The sequence below is a fragment of the Diadema setosum genome, chromosome 1, assembly GCF_964275005.1.
Source record: "Diadema setosum chromosome 1, eeDiaSeto1, whole genome shotgun sequence".
In the NCBI taxonomy this organism is placed as follows: Eukaryota; Metazoa; Echinodermata; class Echinoidea; order Diadematoida; family Diadematidae; genus Diadema; species Diadema setosum.
This window is the reverse complement of record NC_092685.1, coordinates 14,500,102-14,524,730: the sequence shown is the minus strand read 5'-3', so window position 1 is coordinate 14,524,730 and position 24,629 is coordinate 14,500,102. Positions and strand designations below refer to the sequence as shown.

The 24,629-nt window shown below is 40.5% G+C and overlaps 1 protein-coding gene across 1 annotated transcript; it reads right to left on the bottom strand.

The window, feature by feature from the left end:
- LOC140227242 (cytochrome P450 2J2-like) lies at positions 1–24,629 on the bottom strand. The gene is made up of 6 exons (XM_072307667.1): positions 24,127–24,629; positions 6,157–6,436; positions 4,234–4,447; positions 3,033–3,179; positions 1,510–1,849; positions 1–601 (listed from the first exon to the last, which is right to left on the bottom strand). Exons 1-6 carry the CDS (start codon positions 24,473–24,475, stop codon positions 420–422), a joined length of 1,512 nt encoding a protein of 503 aa, XP_072163768.1. The 5' UTR covers positions 24,476–24,629; the 3' UTR covers positions 1–419.

Here is a 24,629-nt window from a genome sequence, read left to right as displayed (position 1 = left end):
TTTTTATCAGCTGCGTATAACCATCTAGAAAACTGCATAGTAAATTTGTCCACATGTCACGAACTAATCGCTATTTACACGACACGCTATCGGAGGCTGAAGTCCAATGATGGCCGCACCGCTCCAAACAGTCAAATGTCACCGCATATCATGAAGTAGGCTCTTCTCACAGTATCAATAAAACGCTGGCATCTCATACAGGAATATGCGCCAAATTTATGTCCAGTCTATGCACTTTTCATCATCACCCAGCATTCTCTTTTCACAATTTGCGTTTTCTTGGGGGGGGGGGGGTTCCCCTCTTCCTCTCTTTGGACGGATTATTTCTTCTGGGAGTTCGACATTGCTCCAGTATGAAGCTGCTTCCATCCATAAAACATCCTCTTTGAGTGTCTATTAAAAAAAAAAAGTCTTAGGCCTTACTGGCGGGGGATAGCGCAAATCTTGTACGATTTGGGGTTGAGGCTGATCCCGTAATTCTTGTCGATGCTCGGATTAGGGTTCTCCGGTGCGGGCACGAGTGTGAAGAATCGGAGTAGAGCAGCGAAAAACAGGAAGAGTTCCATGCGTGCCAGAGTCTCACCGGGACAGGCACGACGGCCTGTAAGGAAAACAAAATACACACGAAAACAAATCATTATGGGACAGGAATCGCCTGCTGTGATGTACGTGGTGATACGTAATGTAAATATGATATATTCACATACAAAAGTGACGAAAATAGTGATAGAAAGAAGACGGGTGACTGGAAGATGAAAAAGACTCAAGAAAACTGGCCAAATACATGTTTGAAATTATGATTGTTGCACCAATTTTTTTTTTTCATTACTTTCGGTATAAAATCTCTTTCTTTCCCATTCATACGACAGTACCAAGTTCATCATGACAAATGTGTTAACAACGTTTCCCCTCCTCGTATTCCGTATATCTCTTAATTGTTTATCCTACAGCTTTACAAATACGCTGTCTGGTCGGTTCCATTACAGTTCTCTTGTTTTCACTTGTTTTATTATTATCTGACACTCACAAATTACAATTGCAGTGTGGCTTTTAATTGTGTTTCTCTTCCTTGTTAACATAATGTTATAATCGTACGTAAAATACTTTTACAAAGGTGTTTCCTATTTTGAGAAATATGAGAAACAATAAATAGGAATTGAAAACTTGACTAGAAAGTGAGTTTACAGAAGTAAGGCATCGAAAGATCGTAAACTACGACAACATTCAAATACCTATTGATGCCATGAACTAATGGGGGAAACTGCATTATTGAAGTACATGTACAGAGAGAATTGATACAAAAAGAAAACAGGAAAATGGACAGATAATGTGATTAAGGGCTGAAGTGAAAAAATCAAGATTTCTATGGAATCTTGCCCTTGTGCTGTTCCTCATATTCGAAACTGACGAGGGGGTAAATGACAACTATTCCTTAAATCAGAGACAACGTAAGATATGAACCGATCTACTCTGACGTAGTCACTACGTCATAAGAGGAAGCGAGCATACCTGCCGAGAATGGCATGAGAGCCGGTCTGTGCACAACTTTGCCGTCGACCAGGAACCTCTCCGGTCGGAATTTTTCCGGCTCTGCCCAATGTGTCGGATCCACGTGGACAGAGTAGAGGTTGACGAACACGTGGGTGTCTTTGGGGATGCTGTAACCCGACAGCTCGGTGTCTTCCGTGGTCTTGTGCGGGAAAGTCAGGGCGGTGATGTTGGCCATCCTCTGGATCTCCATCAACGTCGCCTCGGTGTAGGGCAGGTTCTTTCGATCTCGCCAACTCGGAAGGTCGCCTGGCGCCACCACGGAGTCGAGCTCGGCTTGGACCCGGGACTGGATGTCCGGCTGCCAATTTACCAGTGGAAAAGAAGAAACGCAAACAATTAGAACATGACATGCGTAGATCTAACTCGAGATATAAGGGAGGACATGCGGAGAAAATCTGTGATAAAAGGTACATGTAACGACGAAGTTCAAAAAAAAAATGCGTACCAGATACCAAGTTAAAGAGGGGGAGGAGACACGAGACCTGCTTAAACATCCGAGTCGCCAAACTACAACAATTTTCATAACGTGTGTGTGTCTATGAGCTTGTGTTCTGATACGACTTGTGATAGAAAGCAATTCCTTTATTCAAATTCACGTGGTGCAATTATTTGCAATAGAGCGAAGCCGATTGCTTTTTCAACATGACAGCAAAAAGAAAAATCAAAAAAAAAAAACAAAACAGGTGAGAGTCATGCTATTACGTTGGCTCGCGTACCTCTTCGGTGGCGAAAGTTGCTATGTGTATGCAATGGCTGTTTCATTTCGCTCATTACTGAGTTTGACAAGATTTGACGTGAATGATGTTTACCTATTCCTCATGAAATCCTAACAATCTCCTTAGAGACTTGGTACTAGACTCTGCCGTTGTTCCCTCAGGCAATGAGTCAAAAAATAAAGTTTCCTATTGCTCTAGTATATACACGAGACGACAATCTGATGATAGATGTGGACGGAGTTGATATCTTGGGAAGGAAATATTTGTGTTCTGCTGCATGGTGGAAAGCATGCAAGGCTTGCCTAATGAACACACATACACAACTCTAAAAACACTAATGAACACTCACTGATAAAAACACACGTACGTGTATCGGGGCCTCAATGACAACAGTGTTCAACCCTTTGTGTAGGCACATAATCAACGAGAAATATCTCGAGGGCACGATTAATGATAAAAGGCCTTTGCCGGAGTCTGATGATTGAACAATACGTGGGCTAAATGGCCAAATTATTTAGACAGTGATTAGCAAGTGGGAGCGAGACAGGGAAAATATTCGTCAGACACAAATAGATGAATACGTAGGTTACGACTGTACGTACGCACGCCTGGGCAGTTGTGACGAAATCAGCTACCTATCTATACTCTATCTATCTATCCATCTATCTATCTATCTATCTATCTATTTATCTATCTATCTATCTATCTATCTATCTGTTACGATTACGGGTTTAAGGTCTGGCGATCTTCGATGTCACATCTTACCTGGACGATCATGTAGAGAATGGCCCAGCGGATTGTCGAACTCATCGTCTCCGTGCCAGCGAATATGAGATCGTTCAGGATATGGAACAGATACGACTCGGTGAATGACTCGTCCGCTTCACTGATGCGCTCTCCACGTTTTAAGGCCTATATACACACACACATACACACAAAAGAATATACATTATATTTCATCATATCTGCATCTTTATGTATCTACACATTTCCAAAAACATATGAACATATAGTCTGACTCCTTAAATTGATTCTTCATCAAAGCTAACGTTGTTTATCAGACCGGTCAAGACACGAATACATAAACCATCTAAACCACATTTCCTTTTTTAATGATATTATGAAGCGAGCTTATTTGGTATCGAAGTTCACCTTCATAATATATTCAGTTTACGAGCGATGTAAATTAATCAGTCAGTGTGTCAGCACATCCAATTGCCGATCTAACCACAGATATCAGAAGATAGGACTTGATATAAGAGGTGACATTCACTTGAATGAAATGAATGCAATATGAAAACACGCCGACCTTCGTGGCCATCCAAGACTATGTCTACATCTGGCTATGAAAGCCGATAACACAAGATAACAATTGTCGGCCTTATGGTGGTGCATGTGCGCAGGGAAGGCATACAGAGGAGTTAAACAAAGTTGGCGCGGTGGGTCGTGGGATCTATAGTCTGTTTGCTGTCTGTCTGATTTCTTGTTTGTTTGATTTGCATGCATGCCTCATCTTATTTTTTGCATTATTTTGAATGTTTTGTTACTTTTTGTTTGTCTTGTTACTTCTTGTTTGTTCAATTTTTTATCTGAGAAGATGGCTGGATAGCCCATATTCAGCTGCACTGAACTGGAACCAGTTGGATGTGAGGCGGGACCACTTAACCGGGTTAATAATATGTGCTCTGCTTTTGCGATGAATGAATGAATGAAGGGAAGGAATAGGGATATTTTACGTTCATGAGTTGTGGACTCACGGGACCTCCATTTCATGTACATCCCGAGGGACGGAGTGTTTTGCCTCTTACTAGAGGGGACGGTATGTTTACACACAACATTGCTCAATTAGACTCGGGAATCGAACCCGGGTCCTTTCGATCTGGATGCCGACGCACTACCGACTGAGTCGAATCACCACCCTATTATTACTGTGTTTAGATGACTATAGATTCTAACAAAGCAGTACCTCCTGCCGCCGCCGAATCTCCACCAGGTAGGTGTCGATGAAGTCACGCTGGTTGGCCTCGTCCAGCGTCTCCTTGTGCTCAGCGATCATGCGCTGCAGAAAGCTGCGCACCACCTTGTCGATCTCGAACACCTCGCGGATCTCCGGGATGGGGAAGTGTTTCAGAAAGGGGAAGAAATTGATGGCCGCCGCGTTTGTGCCAATCTCTGCAAACCTGGCATTTGATCGATGTTTGAGAGAAGATGAAATAGATGATAATTATGATATTGATAATAATAACAAACAAAATAGTAATGATCATGGCAGAGTCAACCCCATTCTCTGATAGGGAGTCAATTTAATAATAGCAACAAGTTATGAAAAAAAAATTATTATTCATAGATGAAAGAATAATGTGACCACAAATTTCATAGATGAACGAATATTGTGACCACAAATTACATAGAATAACATTCACAATGCAGCCACATATGACTGATATCATGACTGTATGTCGATGTATGATTGTTTGTTTTAGTACTTCGAAGGAATGGACAAGAAGGATACTATAAGTGGAAGAAAATAGGTCATAAAATTTGTACACAAAATCATCCGTAAATAGTAAAAATAGATTAGAACAAACAATGTAGTCCTTGACGCATGACTAACACTGAATGGAAGACCTGCTATCCGTGTGTGACGCAACGGTGTTTTATAGTTTTGCATTTCCTCGCTTTGTCAAATCATTGTTCATCTATATGGACAAATTGTAGCTTGCAAATACTTGTCTGTTTATGTTGCAATTGTATGGGCAAAACCGTGCAGTTGAATCATGATGCGGAACGGGGCGGACTGCACCACAGCCCAGTTCCTACTCTCATAATGTAGCACTGCCCACTAATCTGTTTCAGTGATTAATAGAAACTAAAAGGCGCGAGGTGTAAGGGTCCAAAATAACATTCGTCTGCTGCACCTTGATGTATGTGGATTTCTTGCTCATGTCACTGAGAGAGTCGAAAGTGGGATCATTCTTCTTATACCTCCCCGATTGAGATATCCAATAGTTATTCCAGGTACCAACCCACTATTGTAATGAGGCATTTGAAGGACAGGAAGGCGCGGGAATAATTCTCCGGCAGAATTTTATTGAAACATAAAACCTACTCATCCGGTACAAAGCGTAATAATTACGTCGTAACAACCAAGGCGATATAGGAAAAGCGACTATAATAATAGCACACCTTGAGATATATATATACGCGAGGATAGCGGGAATCAAGACTTCATTATACTAGCAAGAAACGACAACCAGCCATCCACTCAAAGTATAAGCAAAACGAGCAAACATGTAGGGTGGCATACAGCATATATACATCGCTTTTCCTCAGTGATAATTATAATTTGTTGAAATGTAGAGTGCTGTACCCCTGTGAAGCAGAAAAGCGAAATATGGGGCCTACTACACCAATCTTATTCAGATTCAAGGCTCCATCGACTGTGGAATTTATCTTGAGTTTCGGTCCGTCTCATCTGAAAATATCATCTACCAGAACATAAGTCTCATGATTCCTGATAATTTCTATATATTCCATCTTATGTGATTCCTGTATGCCGTTAAATAAATGCAATCGTTCTGACCAGTAAATTTCGTCTAATAAAAGTAGCACCCTCAGTACTGCTCCCCCATGCACTCGGTGCCTCAGAAAAAGACGACCCTGTCGAACTCGCCTACAAATGCTGTGTACCGATGATTCTGAAAAGTCCGTCTACTAAACGCACGACCCTCTGTCGCTTTCAAACGTTTAAATTCTGTCTACCGAAAACATGAAATCCTATCGCTCTCCCCTTTGAGCGCTATCTCCAATACAAACGACGCTCATAAGGTCAGTCCTCTTTATAATGTAGTCTACAGCTAAACGAAATAACTCTCATCATGGCCCTCACCTGTAAATGCTGTCTACTAGGAGCTGAAACTTGGGGTCCTGGTAATCGAATCGCCGTCCGAAGTTGAAGTTGCAGACGACGTTGGAGACGGCGATCTCGACGATGTGGTCGGCGTCGAAGGACGAGTGATCTTTCTCCCTGAAGGCGGCAAGCATGTGCTTTATTTCCTCCCGGATGTCGCCTTCGAAGTTCTGCCGACCGAAGCCGAAATTGCGCAGTGACGTCAGGGTGAATCGCCGCTGTTCCCGCCAAACGGGCCCACTATCCGCCACGACAATTCCTGAACAAGATGAGATATACGAAGACGATTTATACAAGGATACATTTATGTGGGTGAGAGGGCACGGAGTCGCAGACTACAGGAAGTATAATTCCCTTCTCTGTGCTTGCTGTCCGACTAACAAGTATGTATTATCAAATACTATAGTGTTAAGGATTATAACATAGATGCCATTATTTTGCTACCTTGCTCATGGTTACGTTGCGTTTTGTTGATGGGAAATCAAAATTTGTTAAAATCTAATTGAACAGTATTATTGTATGATATTGATACAGCATGAGAAGTGTATTCAATGAAAAGCAATGCTATGACTGTGAATACATATCTATCTATCTTTCTTTCTAAGTATTGTGCACATGTACATGTATATACCGACAGTATAACAACTCACGAAAAAAAAACCCCGCAAGAATGTCTTAATGAACCGTTAAAGGAAATGCTATCCATCTTCTCGGAAAAGTTATGCGTTCACAGATCTGTAATGTAAAGTACAACAGTCCTCTACGAACTTTGCAACTGATCTGGCCACTTCAACCAGTGAACGATTAAAATTTTAGCATCTATATGGTATCAATATTTATCGATTCGCTCTACCAGGCAGCAGAAAGGAGATCGTTTTTAAACAGGAAAGTCCAGTTATGTTCTTGAAAATCACCAGGCGGACAGCCATTACTAACCTAAACTCGGCGTTAAAAGACAGTGTGCTAGATTGTCATGTAACGTATCTGAGCCCGTGTATCTCACCTCTATCTTTTTTTATATATGCTTACATTAAAATTGGGTAAACAACACTGATTCTGCACGCCGTTAAGAGAGACGTGTCCATTTACAGGCAAGTACTGACGGCTGAGTAAACAGCGAAACAATAACAACAAGAAAACAACAACTGCTTCCGTCGACTATGGAGTGACCAACCACAGACAGCCAGTAAGGTTGGGTGATGTATTTTTATAATTCGGACGAGACAGGGGAAGTAGCGGTTCCGGTTTGCAGCCCACTTTTAAGACCAAAACAGGTTCAAGTTGCCGAACAGTGCGTCTTGCGTGCATGCGCCCCAACCGTTGTCACGGTATATTCTCGAGAATTCAGCAATCACGTACACAAACACATCTGGAATACAACGGAATTCGCGGGCATCACGAATCGCCTGTCAGCAGTCCGGCGGAACTAGCACGGCTAAAGAAGCTAACATCACGATTTTTTTTTTTATTTAACAGTCTGTGAGTAAACATGCGGAAATCATTTATGATCTCTGAGAGAGAGAGAGAGCGATGGAGAGAAAATTGATACAGACCCGGAGTAGTCATATTTCCACGCTTACGTTGTAATTGCCAAAGTGACACTCCGGTCATACAGTCATTTTCAAGTGAGAATAAAAATACTCACATCCACACGCCAACTATTTACTGTAAACACAAACTTATGCGCACATCCCGACACAAAAAAAAACCACAGACACACAAACACACACACACACACACACACACAACACGCATATATATATATATATATATATATATATATATATATATATATATATATATATATATATATAATCATATTACGTAAATGTATAACATATATATATATATATATATATATATATATATATATATATATATATTATACATGTACAAGTACACGTGTGGATGTGTGTTCGTCTGAGTGCGTATATTTGGTGGTAGAAAGTGTTTGACGGTATAAAGAATTGCATAAAACCTTTCCAACTCAATAACTCAATTCAAAACTGTACTACTACAACAGACGATTGTCGCCTGATACGGTGAAGTCATCTTATGGCTTGCCATGGTAATGTCAACTTGATTATCTACACGTATAGTCAGGACATGGTATAGATAGGCTAAAGGGTCTGAGCGTTTGACAGCACTTTAAAAGCATGTTTACTCTCTACAATGTAGTGACGGGGCTTTGAGAAAATAATTAAGTGCTGTGTCGATGTTTTTCAGCTTTCTTTCTTTTCTTGCCTTAATTCTCTCTCTCTTTTTTTTAATGGATTTACCGCGCTATTTAAAACACGTTTCGTAATGGCCACTGCACAAGGTCCTAGATTGAATGAGGTATTCATACCACTGACAAGAGGTACGAGTGATAGGATGAAAATATAAACAAGACGGGTGAACGAAAACAAGCTAAGCGTTGTAGCAATCATCAACCCATTGTCACCTCATCGATCGCAATCAATAGTGATATCGATCTCCGGGCCCCGCCAGTGCTCAAACTGCATTGCGCTGGCCCACACATCGGCAGACGATCGATACTCGTCGATTGGCAAAAATGGCTGGTAACCCTCTCTTGATGAGTTTTATGACTATGATTAACAGGGATGGCGGTGGTGAGACAAACCACCCAGACGAAGTATTATGCAAAAGAGCAAGTCAGACTCGTGTAACAGACAAGATGTCTGAATATTTGAAATGAAGCATCTTATGTTTATTTCCGCACACAGCATTATGCTTGAGAGCTATACAGCACGGAAAATCGACGCTTAGGTCTTGAGGTACTTGGCTCATTCATCTTCAACGGTTAGCTATTCATAGATGATGTCGAAATATTATTATTTTTTTTTTTTTTTTTTGCTTTACTTAACATCAATGCGGGAATGATTTCACCATTAGAATGGAGCGTTACTGGAAAGTCTAAAAGTATTCATGAAATTTGTAAGTCGTAGCCATATACCCGAATGCTATCCCAGCTCTTTTGCCTATAGATTTACCTGTTATTATGCCGATTATATTGCATTCTGCGGCGGTTGCTGCTTTACTACTGTTCCTACAGTTATAGCTACAATTGATTCTACCACCATTACCTCTTTTCTACTGCCATAATTGTTGTTACACTACTGATCCTTATCCCTGCTGATCACAACAATACCAAACCATCTCAACCAATACTACTTTCTAGCGGCACCGCTAAAAGAAAATCCATAGATGTAACACGCATTCATGAAATGTAAAAGAGCTTGCTATCCAACGCACGTATACCCAATAAGTTGCCTGTGCTGCAGACGTGGTTATTCCATTCTTCACCAATGTTCAATTTCCCGAAAACTGCACAAGTTGTGTTTAAAATACCCCAATCTGGTTAACAAACGTTATATTTAGATTGGTATCACCGATCACCTTATTCGCGAACGTCTGTCAACACCTGCGGATCATATCGCTGGGTCGGAAAGCCCGTCAGTCAATGTTGTAAGTCAGCAAGAAGCATACTTCTCTCTAACCAACGGTTTAACGAACCTAGATTACGTCTGTCGTTCCCTGTAAGCCCCGCCAGGATAGCCAGTTAGCTAAGGAGGATGATGAATTAGCGCTTTTCTCCTTAAACTACAAAAAATAGAGAAAGTGTTTCCATCCCCGAGTCAGAATAAACCCACCATCAAGATCGATTACGAAGCACAGGGTAAGAAGCGAGCGGTCCATTGGACACAGGATGCCGCAGGATTACACCAATTGACCGAAAAACGGCGAGAAAAGGGCGCGCGAAGGAGCTGCGACAAACTTTGTTACCGCCAAAATCTGCCCGTGTCCTTGCAATCTGCCTCATTGAGATACGCATCGGCCTGTCGCATCCACTCAGTGACATGCTAGGCTCTCCATTTGTACCGTTCTTGGCAAAATTTTGAGAGTTCCATCATATGTAATCTGTCACTGAGAACCCTTACAGAACAAGACATGCAGATCCTCAGTCCTTTAATAAGTCTGCTTTTGAAAAAAAAAAACACAAACAAACAAATCTACTAGCAATCTATTTCGCGTTGCAGACTGTGAGAGGAATTGTATTTACATAATGTGCTAGGATCTGGTTATGCACAGAAATGTACATTTTCATAAATTGATGGCTCTATCATCCTGTAGAGAACTGTTCATAAATAAATGAGAAGCATGTTAGCCTTATATTATGATCGTCACTTCTGGATTCTACATCTCGACGCTGGCTGCAAGCATTCCAACATAATGTAAGTTGCTAGCCGCGAAGATTTGGTAAGATCTAAGAAACACATGCGCATTATTTTCCCATTATTAGTACATCAGCTCGTTAGAAAGTCGTTTAACCTATTTACATTTCCGTCACAAGAAGATAGGCAAGCCATGATTCTGTTTTGCCCCTCTTGAGCGCGGCAAGAAATCATTTTAGCAGACGGGTACCTAGGATGAAGGATCCTGTTAGAATGCTTGCGCCTGTGATTTGCGACGGCCCCAGTTAACAAAGCGCACCTTACACACTTCGCCAGCGAACTGCTTCGCACATAAAGCGTCCTCCATCGGTGTACATCGACGGATTTAAGAAAACCCTTATGACGTCTGCGCCAGGTTACAGATCCGAACGTCTGGTCTTCGCCGCGTCTGGGTAATCGGATTCATCATCCGTCAAAGGCTAAATTCGTGCAAATTGATTGCATAGAATGGGAATTGAATATCAATGTTAGCATCTCCAGGCCGTGAACAGCTCGTTTCGGCAAACTAATCACGTAATGGGGGTTAGATGCTTAGAAAAGACTTGTTTGTCTCCATGGCCATGCAGTGAGATGGGTAGACTGCGGCATCAAACTGCGAGGAACACTTACACTCTTGCGCGCGTTGGGACTAAGGATACTTGCACTTTACCCGAGGTCACCCGCTATATCATGATACACCTTAGTCGCACTACTAGATAAATCCCATCTGAGTTATTTCAATCAATCGAGATACGTGACAAAATCCGGGTAAATTCTGTGAAAATTAAAGCCTCCAATGCAAGAGCAAAAATGTACAAACAGTCAAGAATGGATTTCATCCATTGGATTTTGTAACATCTTGTTGAAATAATCTAGGGTAGACGATCGTGTCAAGAGGGCGAATATACTTATCATTCCCTAACGTATGGATTATCTGCGTTGTAAAGGTGGTTCAAATGTTTGACGACATATTTAATTGCGTGTGATTATATCAGTATGGTAAGAAATGAATATCAAATGCTCTAAACTTCGTCCCTGTGTTTCCTTAAATGTTTGTAGAAGGCCGCATCGGTTTGTTGAGCACACAATCTTCGCATTGAACAGACGTCGCTATACTCTCTTTTCCAATAATGCAACGATTGAAAAAAAAAACACAAATATATGTATTTTTATATATCTTCGTATTACATTTTGTTGTTGTTTTTTAATTGTGTTGAAAAATTAAATGTGATATTGACAATGAAGTTTCAATTCGAATTCAATTGATTTGATGACGACTTATCCACTCTAAACATAATGAAATATTCGATTTCGAGGAGTTACTCGAAAATAAAAATGTTCTGTCGGCTGGTAGACACCTTAAACAATCGTCAAATTGAAGTGACATCACAGGAACTTCTCGGTCATACATTTTGACAGGCCTTGTCACACGAGGGTTCCGGCCTCAAGAGTTATTAGCCTCTCATTCGCAAAACATCCTCGGAGACCTCTAACAGAAATCGACAGATTGTAACCTCCATGCTAACTCCTAGCTCTCATGGAAAAAACATGTCAAAACATACCATTCATTGTTAAAGTACCACATCAAGCGTACAAGGACTGAAATTGTAGTGTTATACCTCACTCCCTCCAGACACTGCCGAAAACTTTTTACGTGTAGGTGTAAAGTTAAGGAATGTATTCGTTTTACACAGCTAGTCCGGTCAATAGTTTGATCTATAGGACTATAGCATTTGCAAAAGGCAATAATATATCTTATGGACTGAAGTTAAAGCAAAGATGTGATATCCTTGACATAATTCCACCTAAGTCATTTCATTTCGTTTCCATATCAAAGTAGCATAACCGATTTGTACAAAAAAGATGAAATGTCATGAAGCAAATACAAATGCAAACATTTGTATTTGTATTCTGTTTAGACAAAATAAAGGTAGCGATTTTGAATGAAATACAATCCAATTAATTATGCGATGTATCATTAAGAATAACATTGACATATTATCATGCGTTGGTTTTTTATTTTTGCAATCCATTCAAATAGACGAAAAAAAGATAGTATTATTGTATTGTTCAAATATATCTACGCTTTCGCTGATGGACTGTTTTATACCAAATATCTTGCTTATTGGATTTTCCTCTATACATTCTATGAGTGCAAATGTAGAATGCATCTAGGTTGACTCTAAGAATTTATCTATTGTCAGTTAACGAAGCGACGTACACAAAGATCATCGAAAAATGACTTTTATACGAATGTGATTTAATGTATGGAATGTCGCTTTCCTTACTCAAACAATGACTAGTTCGACTTTGACTGAAGCATAGGAAAAAAACAAAATAATGATAATAATAATAATAATAATAATAATAATAATAATAATAATAATAATAATAATAATAATAATACTGTAATCCAAATGCTTTTTGACGTGACGCCCAGTCGATAAGTATAAGGAGCGGCGAAAATTGATACACTGAACATAATGGACGTAAACATGAACGGGGAAACCCCGAAATCGCTCATTCTATAAATACTCTGTCATCCGATTCTTGATCCCTTTCTGTCTGTAACGTATACATTCTTTTTACCTTTCTTTTTTTTGTTTCCATCTTCTTCTTTTTTTATATTTCATTAAGTATATAAATTTATGAGTTTTGCGTTAAATTGAAAAAAAAAACCTTGCGATTACGAATACATAATAATATTGAATACATTATATATATATATATATATATATATATATATATATATATATATATATATTATTATTATTATTATTATTATTATTATTATTATTATTATCATCATCATTATTATATGTGTGTGTGTGTGTGTGTGTGTGTGTGTTATAATTCCATTTATTTGCGTGTGGAGGGAGATGAATAGAAAGATATGAAGAGATTAACATAGACAGATTGATATATTGTTGTGACACGTTGGTTGACACTTACGTCTTATCAGGGCTATTCTCTCGACAGAGAGAGTCAAACCTGACGTTGCCTTTATCATTGCACTATTAACAACCTTCTTCTTTTCTTTCGCTCTCTCGCCTTCTTTACCCATCTTTCTTTCTCTCTTATGTTTTTTTTTTCCTCTCTCTCTCCCTTCTACTCTGCGGTTCGGAGATAGGGGCAATGCCCCCCATCTTGCTGTTACACGTTCATCCGAACACCCTGGAGAAGGCACAGCGGGCATGCGGAGCGCTCGAGTAAGAGTTGACGAACGAGGAGTCGGCAGGGCGAACCTCCTCAACAAACAATAATCACTGCGATCTTCTCTCCCCTATCCTCCTCTTCTTCCATCCTCCTACTCGTCCTCTCGACCTCATCCCTTGATGGGTCCATGTCATACTTCTCTCCCAAAACTTCATTCAACTGTTTCCTCCATCATTACAGCACCAGATATATGATATTTGTGTTGGTATATAAGAAGACTCCCGATGACGGTCCGTTGTTACAGCGCTCTGTCGTCGCGTGTCTAATTGCAATGTTATCGCTGTCAGCTTGGCATCGACCATTGCGCAGCTGTCATGGTCTCATCGCTCGTCTTCATTTCTATTTGTCTTTTTTCCATTGCAAAGAGACAGTATTTGACAAACGCAAAATACCATGTTTGATAAAGAAGTAAGCTCAAAGCAAGGCGATTGGTTGAATATTGTCAATATTTGTGCCACAACGTCTTTATTCCTAAACAAATTTGGATCTACATACAATGCAGTAGATTTTCGGAATGTCATTTTTCTTCATTTCCATAAATCCTCTTCTGTGATTATTTTCTTTGCTGTCATTCAAATCAAATCAAAATCGGAGTACGAACTAATTATCATAGTTGATATCTTTCAAGTGATTTCACCATTTTCTGGAGATCATCAGGGAGGGCTAAGATACGATGACTTGAAACAAAATGGAAAGAAAGGGATACGAGTAAGTCATGAAGTGTTGGTTGAATCTCACTAAATTTTCGTCACACTAATCCTTTTGTGACAAATGCAATGCCTCGGATTGAAGTATTCATGTGCTTGGGGCCTTCACTCTTTCCTGCTTCTTCCTCTCATTCCTCTCTTTTCCTCTTATTTTCCTTTTTTCCTGTACGTCCTCCATATCTTTCCCTTTTCCTTGTATTTACGCATTTCTTCTTTTTCTATTCCTTCTCCTCCTCGCCTCCAGACTTTTTATTTCCTTCTTAGTTTAAAAAGATTCATGCATATACCGCCTGGAAGCCAGACTAAACAAATCAAGGTCTCACCTGAAATTAAAGATCGCGGCAAGCGGCGTGTGATATCAGATCAGTCCTGGTCTTTGGTTTCACTGTTGTCTCTAGTTTTTTTAGGTGCTTTCTCAACATGAGCAGCACTCTTCTAAATAAACTGTAGAAAATTCAAGGCGCGTTGTTTCGGCAGAGTTCTAGCAGGGAGGTGGCCACCTCCCTGGCTCTCGAGCCAAGGCGGTTGTGATACCAGTAGACCATCCCACTGCCTTACACGAGAGTGTAAAGTCACGTTGAGTAAAAGAGAAATGCTTGACCTCGAGAATGAGAATGGAGAACATTATGCGAGCACTGTGTTTGATTTACTTTTTGTGTCATTCTAAAGCCCAGTAAGTGTTGTGTATCTCCTTAGGGCGTGCGTGAAATTGTGCAAAACGCCTGTCTGGTTGCCATTGTCTTAACTGGTCTTCGGCGACTGTGCGTACGCTGAGAGGTAACCAAAGGCAAAACGTAACTTTGTCCGTGCGTAGGTGTGTGTGGGCGTTGTACATCCATATTTCGAATGAAAGGGGCATCTTTGGGTTCTACAGTAGGTAGAGCCTTAAAAATTGTATTTGATACATTCCGACAATATTATGATTATCACGATTCATTCTGTTCACATTGTAAGGAGTCGCCTTTTTTTTTTTTTGTAAGGAGTCGCCGTTTTCGCACAACTTGATCCCCTCTGCAAAAATTTTGACGGATGCTACCTTTCCATTAGGACGTCTAAAAGATGACGTGTGGAAAGTATAGCTGCCTCACTTAGATAATGCACCTGCAGTGACAGCTTTGAGATGAGAAGAGCAAGAAACTTTCAAGACAGATACGGTCAAGCCAGGGAGGTTAGAGAGACCTCATCGGTCAAGCGGTACCTGTGAGGTACCTGGTACATGGTCAGCAGACGGTGTCACGTGACTTTAAGCACACCTGCACATCTTACACGCCTCGATATCTGAGGCTCTCTGCTGACCAGAAGTACATTTACCTGCATTTCAAAGTACAGCAAACCTTTGGTCATTTTTAGAGTATAGTGGAAGGTCAAAATACTCTCGCACGTTTGAAATCAATTATATTTTATGTCAAAAGCATTTAATTCCAGGCTATTTAGCACACTGATGGCTACTAAATTCGTCACAGGTTTATCCGACCTTGTAACGTCCTCTCCTGTCACAGTGGGACTAAATACGAACTTTACCATCTCGGCACTTCGGAATCAGCCAGGATACCAACAAGGCATACCTTGACTCACCCGGACCACCTCCTTGCGTCCCTGCGGGGACCTGTCCCGCAGCAAACCGCCAAAACCTGAGCCAACATCCTGAGCGATACATCCATTTTCGTCGTCAACCCTATCCCCAGTACGCTATACTTGTATGGGAACGAACGTAATGATTCTTTACACTCCGGGTATGGATCAAACTGCAAAGGGCGGTAATATTCTCATGAAGGAAAAAACAATAAAGAACCCTCTTATAATTTAATTTCCTCGAGCACGTGCTACGTTAGTTATGTTGGCGTTGGTCTCATTGTCCGCTAGATTAAATTGATCCGTCTTAACGATTCAAACTACACGCAACTGTAAGTGTCATGAGATATCATTACGTAACATCATGTCCCATCAAGTCGTGTGTGATGAGTCCTAAAAAGCCAGATAGTAATTAGCTCAAGTGCACGTCCTCACAGAATGACCTGTCTTATTATTTCAATTGCAATGGTTAGGCACTTCAATTGATTTCAAAACGACATAATGCATACGTCTCCCACACTTAAACAATTTTTATGGAATTAATGTTAAAACATAGAATGACCAGGGCCCTGTTGCATAAAACCCTTACCGCCGGACTTACCGCTCCTTTCTAGCGGTAAGTCTTCAAATTAGCGGTAAATTTTATAATCCTTGATGCTGATTGGCTGTGACGCCTAATTTTGACGGTAGTTACCATTGAAATTCAACGGTAAGTTTCATGCAACGGGCCCCAGGTGACTAGAATGGTCGGTCAATGTAAATTTTAACGCTTGGGGAAGTATCCATTTCAGAGCTTTGCATTGGATGTAGGACCCCTATTTACAAACATTTTTTTTTTTTGAGGTAAATATTGCTAAAAACTAGACTTTAATGAACACTATATTGCTGTGAGGTGAATATGCTGTCATGCACCATCTATAAGGATTACATAAATTATCATTACATCTCAGGTGCCTATCTCAATGAATTAAAAAAATAACATGCCTGTTAGTACAAATGACCTTTTATGCTAAAGAGCTGGCTTATTACACCGAGTGGTCTGTTCCTTCATACCTATGCACACACTCTGTTCTAGAGAGTCGCCTACGAAGAAAAAAAAAAATGCCTAATGACCCAAAATGCAGATACGATTTCATAATGAGGAATATAGTATATTTCAGAAGGTGATGATTGTCCATTTCACCGATATTACTGCAATCGTCTGTCCCTGGTGGAAAGAACACAGTGGTCCACAGTGTGTTCACATAGTCGACTTTGTGAAAACGCTCGAATTTAACAGTGTGAAGATGATTTCACACTGTGATGTGGTTTTCCACGGAGAGATCACGAAGTAATGTCTTGTTTCACACCGTGACAATGCTAAAACGTCCGAATTTAACAGTGTGAAGAGATTTCACACTGTGTTCACAATGTGTTCACATTGTGTTTCACATTGTGTTTCACATTGTGTTTCACACTGTGGAACACTGTGTTCTTTCCAGCAGGGTAAAGTTATGTCATTCCTTGTAATTAAGCGATAAGGGCAGAAATGTATCCACAAATTAAATGCATCTGGACGAAACGATGGAAATAATTAACTGAATTCGTCGTCTGACTGTGCTGTTGTTGCGCGTCCACGCTTATGTGATGACAAAACTTATAGAACGCCATTACGTTCAGGCTGTGTAGAGCGAAGGCAAAATACCGACAGAAACATTGTCAGCTTCTGTATCGACAGCCCAACATTGAAATCATCTCCTCTTCTTCATACTCTTCAAATACTTGGCCAAGTGCCTATCAACTGAATTAGTATCATATCACTCGATATCACTGGACTCGATTTACAGCTTCGACAGCTCTATTTCTCTCTTTTTTTCCCGGTTATCTGGGCTGAACGTTCGCGTTTTACCTGATAACTACCTGGACGCACCGATGGTTCAATGGTTCGGAAACTTTAAGATTTTCAAATTTTGGCCTGCATACATTGCCTTGCTATATTGCAGTGGACAGCTCGAGATCAAACTGAGAATGACGCAGAAATGGAACGGGTGATCCTTTATAGATTGAACGGATTGAGTTTAGTGTCTCGGTTACGTAACTTGTGCTTCCGAAATAGCACATTTAACTTGGCATGAGGAGATGTTGTATACCTCGACCACTTGACAAATATAGGCGTTACGCGAACGAAAGAAGTGAATTTTAGGGGTCACCCAGCTATCTTATAAAGGGAACAGAATGGTTTTATATCGCTCAATGAATAATTATCACATTTACATACAAGATTTTTTTTTTGTCCCGTAAGTTAATCAATATATCGTACTTTCTTTCTTTTTACTGTGACTCTCTCTTTTTAAAGTGAGTCATAAGAAATTTGTTTCAGACGGATTGCACTGATTACTTTATTCGTGTGTGGGTATTTTTCTTTTGAAATTTTTGTTTTTGTTTTCGTGGGGTGGGGGGGGGGAGGACCAATGGTAACGGTTCTCCGTACGCAAGGGTTCTTTAACCATCAATCTTGTTTGGCCGCCCGGTAACGTGGTAGGTGAAACAGGATTTCGAAGAGGATGCAACTATTAAGTCATTAGTGACTCTAGGTTACGTAACACGCGGGGTACTCACTTGAACCGTACTATACATGAGTTATCAATTTTGCTTCGTCTGGTAGTCGATTAACATTGCACCAACACTGTTCACAGGATCATCCCATTTGAAATACAATATCTGGCTCCATAATTATATTTTGCAAGTGGGTGTGGGTGCATAAGAGGGTGCTTTTCGGCAGTATAACGGAGTTGTTGTAATCGTTAACCTGCACCACATGATTATTTCTTGCAATTCAGGCGTACAGTTTGCAGATACGTTTGATAATGACGGTTTCTGATGCACAAGACAAATGTACCAGACTATATATGAGATGTTAAAGATTGATTATAGATGATATTTACGTCCATTGCAGGGATCGGCGATTGATCCCAATCTAAAATTTGACGGATCAAGTATAGGGGTGCCAAACATATGAGATGGATGTACACTGTCCTCTTATGCGAAGAGAGTTACGCCATAATCGACATGTAGTGGGCATTTGGATAAATATCTTGTTGTCGGCCTTTTTGGTGAAATAAAAATCTAAAAACATGTTTACTGCCACCCGATAGATCCTAAAACGGGTATTTTGTTTTTCAATAATATTATGAAGATAGTGAGTTATAGGATATTCAAACTTCATCGAAATCTTGTAACGTAGTGCAGATTATACACAAAACGGTACAAACAAGCAAACAAACAAACAAACAAACAAAAAATCATTCACATTTTGAATTCTGTACGATTTGCTGGTCCATATGAAACGCAATTTACTGTTGCTTCCATTCGCTCACACAACCTAAAGACATGTGTCAGCAAAATTAATAATGAATACCGTTGATGAAAAAAGGGCATTTTTTCGCTCGTTAACGCTCGCAAAATGTTTTGCAAAGGGTAATTACAGCTCGCGGGCAGGAAGGTTTCAATTTAGAATATATACGGGTTCTTACAGAATGTGTTCTGTCATTCAGAGAACAAACAGTGGAGTCATATTTGAATTGTGCTCTACTCCTGCATAGACGGTATCTAATGCTGCGTGAAATACGCGAGCGAAGAAGGTGTGAGGATTTTGGAAATATTATAACGTTTTGTCGATATTGTGTGGCAGCAATGGCGCGTTGAAGCGTCGAATCACATGGCTGAATTGACTCAATTATCCGGGGCCATCCCACGTGATGGCAAGTGGAAATATTTTCCCAAAATCGTCAGCAGTGCATATGACATGCACGACCCGCTCGTTCCAGACAATTTAACAATCACGCGGCTCGACTGATGCAACAATCCGGATCGGGAAAATTAAGTTTGGTCAGTTTCGAGCAACAAAGACGAACTTAATCAGTCTGCTGCAGAAAATACTCGATATGGAATACATTGTATGAACACAACAGTTTCTATTTCTATCCAAATGGGGTGGCATTCTATATTCACAGCGAGATAGAGAGAGGGGGGGGGGAGAGCGCAGATACACATTATTTTGTTCTATTTTAATAGTGAAAAAAAAATATATTGTCTCTCCACTTCAGAGGCGTATTTCAAGATTCACTTGAAACCTTATTTAGTTACGCAACATAACCTGATGAGTATCACTTTGAAATGAGTATCAAAGCGACAAGCATCACGAAAGATTTCTGCTGCATGTTCTGTACTCGCTCCGTGTCAGGATAATCACCGTCATTGACACCATTGTATCTCAGAAATCAACAGATATATATATATATATTTATATATATATATCCCATGGTAGATATATATATCCCACGGTAGATATATATATATCCCACGGTAGATATATATATATCCCACAATTCATTCAGTGTGAAAGCAATCACAAGGGTTTGATCCTACTCTCGTTTGAGGGGGATTTCCCAAATGTACAATATTTGACTATAAACTCTAAACCGCTCGCCATTTATGATGTTTCCACGTTTATCATATAGCTTATATCGATCATTTTCACTTGCATTCAATGTTACTGCCCCATCAGATGATAAGTGTTTGGTCTTACATAAGACTCAACTGTGTGCGCATGCGCACCCGTGTGTGCATTAAAGTTCGTGTGTTGCATCTGCAGCCCTGAAAATTAGATTCCTTTTATAAGCTGATATATTGTAAAGGTAAAGGTATTTCTGACCTTTCCTAGTGATAAAGCTGGAGACTCCTTTATGATGCATGGAGGGAAAAGCAATAATACAGATTTCCGGTTAATTTATTCGGACCTCGAAAAAAAAAATCCAACCTCAATTTTCGATACAAAAGGGAAGAGTACAATGTGAGTTCTCGAACGACATAGGTTTAGTTTTTCATCCTTTTTCAGAAACTCTGAGATGTATTATTGCACTTAGAATATATGTTCTTGCATGTGTTACTATGACCCGTCGTCGATATATCTATTATGGGCAGTAATTTGAGGAAGGTATATAAATTACACCGTGAAGTTCTGCTTTGTGTAAGTAGCGCGGCTTAATTCAGTGTTGCTTACCATGCTTTCTTCTTGTTGCAAAGCACCCATTAAGTCGAGCTCATAATTCACTCAAGTTCGAATGCAAACTAAAAGGGGGCTGGCTGAAGCGACGGATACCACAAGAACAGCGAGACAACGCTCTTTGGTCCTGTTTTGCGCTTCGATTGTGCGTCAATTTCAATAGGTATATTCTCTACTATTCTATAGTCTGCGGCAGTGTTCATTGGTGCTTTTGTCAACGACAGATCAAAGTCTTGGGCTTGATGTGAAGAGAACTAAGGGTAAACAAAATAGCCGCATGCACTTACAGGGAGCGCAAATTCTAGGCCTCAGCCTGTAAAGTCAAGTTCTCGGAGCAACACAATACGACGTATTGACCCAGATCTAAGACCGGCTTGCCTATTTGAGCACCATTTAAGTACTTGGACTATATACTCAATAGTCCTGCCTCGCTTTGACAAAACAGACCGACGATCTACGGAAGATTGAATCGAGCTCGGCTAAGCTAACAAGAAAAGATTATAAAGAGCGAAACACGTGTTTACATTGAACGCGTACACCTGGCCGGCAAAATGTCTGATTTCGTGGCTTTGATTATTATCAGTAATACAAGCACACGGGTGAATATTTTGCAGTTATTAGAGCTTTGTGATATAATACCGGAATCCAGAACTGACACCATTGTCACGTTTGCCGCGATGTCTGTGAACGAAGAGTATCTATTCTATCGGACTGAACAACCGCAGTGGCCAGTAAGATTCTTAATAAAGCAAGCGATTGCACTTGAGTAAGCATTACAGCTTCGAGCGCCAGTAAGACGTGTATGATATATTTGCCGTTTCTCAAAAAGGGAAAAAAAAGATACAATCCTGTCGCCTAGATCTATTTGCTGTGCTACATTTCCAAAGACTGAGTCATTCAATTGAATTGATCGTAAACATGTTTCACTCTATTCTATTTCACTATATTTTATCTATTTTCTTGTCCTGCAGAGAAACGTAAAACATCAAAGCATGTTTATGCGATGTTCTCATTTATGACGCATTTTTCAACTTTAAGGAAATGTTACACCCTTTGCGAGGGAACATTACTTTCGGAAGGGTTTAATAAATAGCCTCGAAGTCAATACATGACAATGTCATTATTGTCCGCATAGGTTGAGATGAAGAATACCATCGAAGGGACTCATGCATAGCAAGCACCGATGACTCACACTGCAATTATCTTGCGGTTGTTTATTGCATTTTACAGCATGCGGATAATTATCACACCGAGGTATACTGTCTGTCAATCATGCAGATATACCTGTTGGTACATGTATAGGTATATATTGTGTGTTTTGTTGTTTGTTTGTTTGTTTGTTTTTTGGTGTGTGCGTGTTGTGTGTGTCTGCAAAAACTGCATGTCACAAGTCGGATTAACCATGTAGCTCCATGGATTAACCGAGAGTTGCTTAGCCGCCTTGTTGCGCGTCATTGAACTTCCCCTACGTAGATAGATCGATTGATTGCGATCCGATTCTATTCCACAGCGTCGCACAAATTTGCAAGACGTTGATATTTTTTCCGCGTTTTGTTGTCTGTTTTCTCTTTCCCTACAAACATTCGGACATGAGCGACTTCAGCATCGGAGCGCACACAGGAAGAGAGTTTTTTATGTACATGAAATGGTGAAGTGTTAAAGGGCGGGAAATATGAATCACTGCGTTGGTGGAAGGAGTCGTTTTGTGGTATCGTCTGACCTTATTCCACCCGGTCCCAGATCTACCATCATGAGCGGGAACGTTCGAGACATGCATTCGTTGACTCTAATTCACGGAGGTCCCAGAGATGTTCCTGTACACGTCAGATTAAATACGCAGCTCTTTTTCCCGGCATCAAAACTTATTAGACGTCATCTAGAATCTGATAGTGAGTTTTAAATGCAACATGTTCGCAAAACCTGGAAAAGATAGAGAGAGTGAGGGGGAGGAGGACGGGAGGGAGCAGGGAAGAGAGCTAAGCAGAAAGCTCTTTCGCAATGTGAATATGTGACACTGAGATCTAGTGGTGTATTTGAATCATTACAATGTATTACCTTCTTACATTTTCTTTTTCATGTATTGTAAAGGAACTTCCAAAAAGCTCCGGGGATGTGTTGCATACTTTCTTAAACATGTGTTAAATATGTGAAGTGACAGAGAGGCATTTTATATCATTCTTTGTGAGAAGCTATCGACTTTTTACAGAGAATCCTGCAGAATAAACTTGGCAGAAGTTCGTGATTTAACGAATGGCATTATGCTTTCAGTAACCTACCACCAAGTCAAGAGAGTGTTATCTTCCCTTGGCCTTGGCGCTGCTCTGAGATGGATGGTATAAAGGATGAATGTTCGACAGTTTAATGATGGCCATAAAAGCATTGCGCGTGGTCGATGTATACATTTGAAGCAACGATAAAGTTTGTGATCCGCTATTGGGCTCTTTAAACTTCACCAAGATGCTCAGAGTGTTATTTACTTCTTCTTTTTTGTTAAATTACACCTGGAAAAAGAATACTCTGACCTCATGACAACATGTATACCATGGCCATACCAGAAGCACTCGCCTCCTGTAATACATCGTGGTGTGTATTGGCTAATTATAGCCAGGATCATCTGCTCTCATAAAGAATTATTATGTTATAACATAGTGTCCCTGCGAGATCAGGACGTGGTCCATCAAGCTGCCAGCTTCACTTCAGACTACTGGATGTAACCATGGAGATAAAAAATATTGTAGCTGTATATGATGTAACTGATGACTGCATGTTAGGACAAATTCGTGTGAACAAATTATAAAGGCAGATATGTCTGGGAAGGGCATATTGTTTTCTGAATAGTATGTAGGTTAACAGTTATGTTGATTAGCTCACAGACAGGATTGCCATTAATCCCAGATGTCCCTTTTCCCCAAGGCCGACTAGATCTACATTCTGTGGAGTCTCGTGAAAATTTAATAAAGGTTCGCAGGTCGTCATGACTGAATACACTATCCATCAATACACTTACAAACACAAACACTCAATATCCGACTAAATGATCGATGGTCATCATTTTACAAGGACTTTAACTGATATCCTAACAAGGACTGTTGAACGATTAACTTGCTTGGGAATTATCTGATGGAACTAACTGATATGGAAGTTCGATTAAAACATCCATGGCGCCACGGCTATGGTGTGTCTGTGTGCAACGTACCTTGTCCTTCGGTGAGTTCCTGTGTCAGAGCAAGATGAGGCCTGCCTGCAAACACCCCGGCCTTCTTCACCAGAGCTTCCCTCACGGTGTCGTAGCCATTGAGCACGACGACGAGTTGCCCAGCCAGGTTCAACGTAAAGACATTCCCGTACTTCCTGGCCATGTCCATCAGAGTCATGTGGGGCTGCTTGCCCAAACTGAAAATACTCCCCACCAGCGGCAGGCCCCACGGACCGGGCGGCAGCTTGCCCGGCAGCCGGGAGCGCCGGCGGTACCAACGCACCACCATCATGGTCAGTAGCGTCGTGATCGCGAAGAGAAGGACACTTTGCATTCCCAACATCAACATGATGGCTGCACACTTAGTTAACACTAACTTAAATCAACAGATCTTGGGTAAAAAGTTGAAAAAGAGAAAGCTTTCTAATCAGTCTACCCCAAAAACGAAAAATGCAGTTGCGAAAAAGATGTCAACAGTAACATGCAAATTGCTCCACCACCAT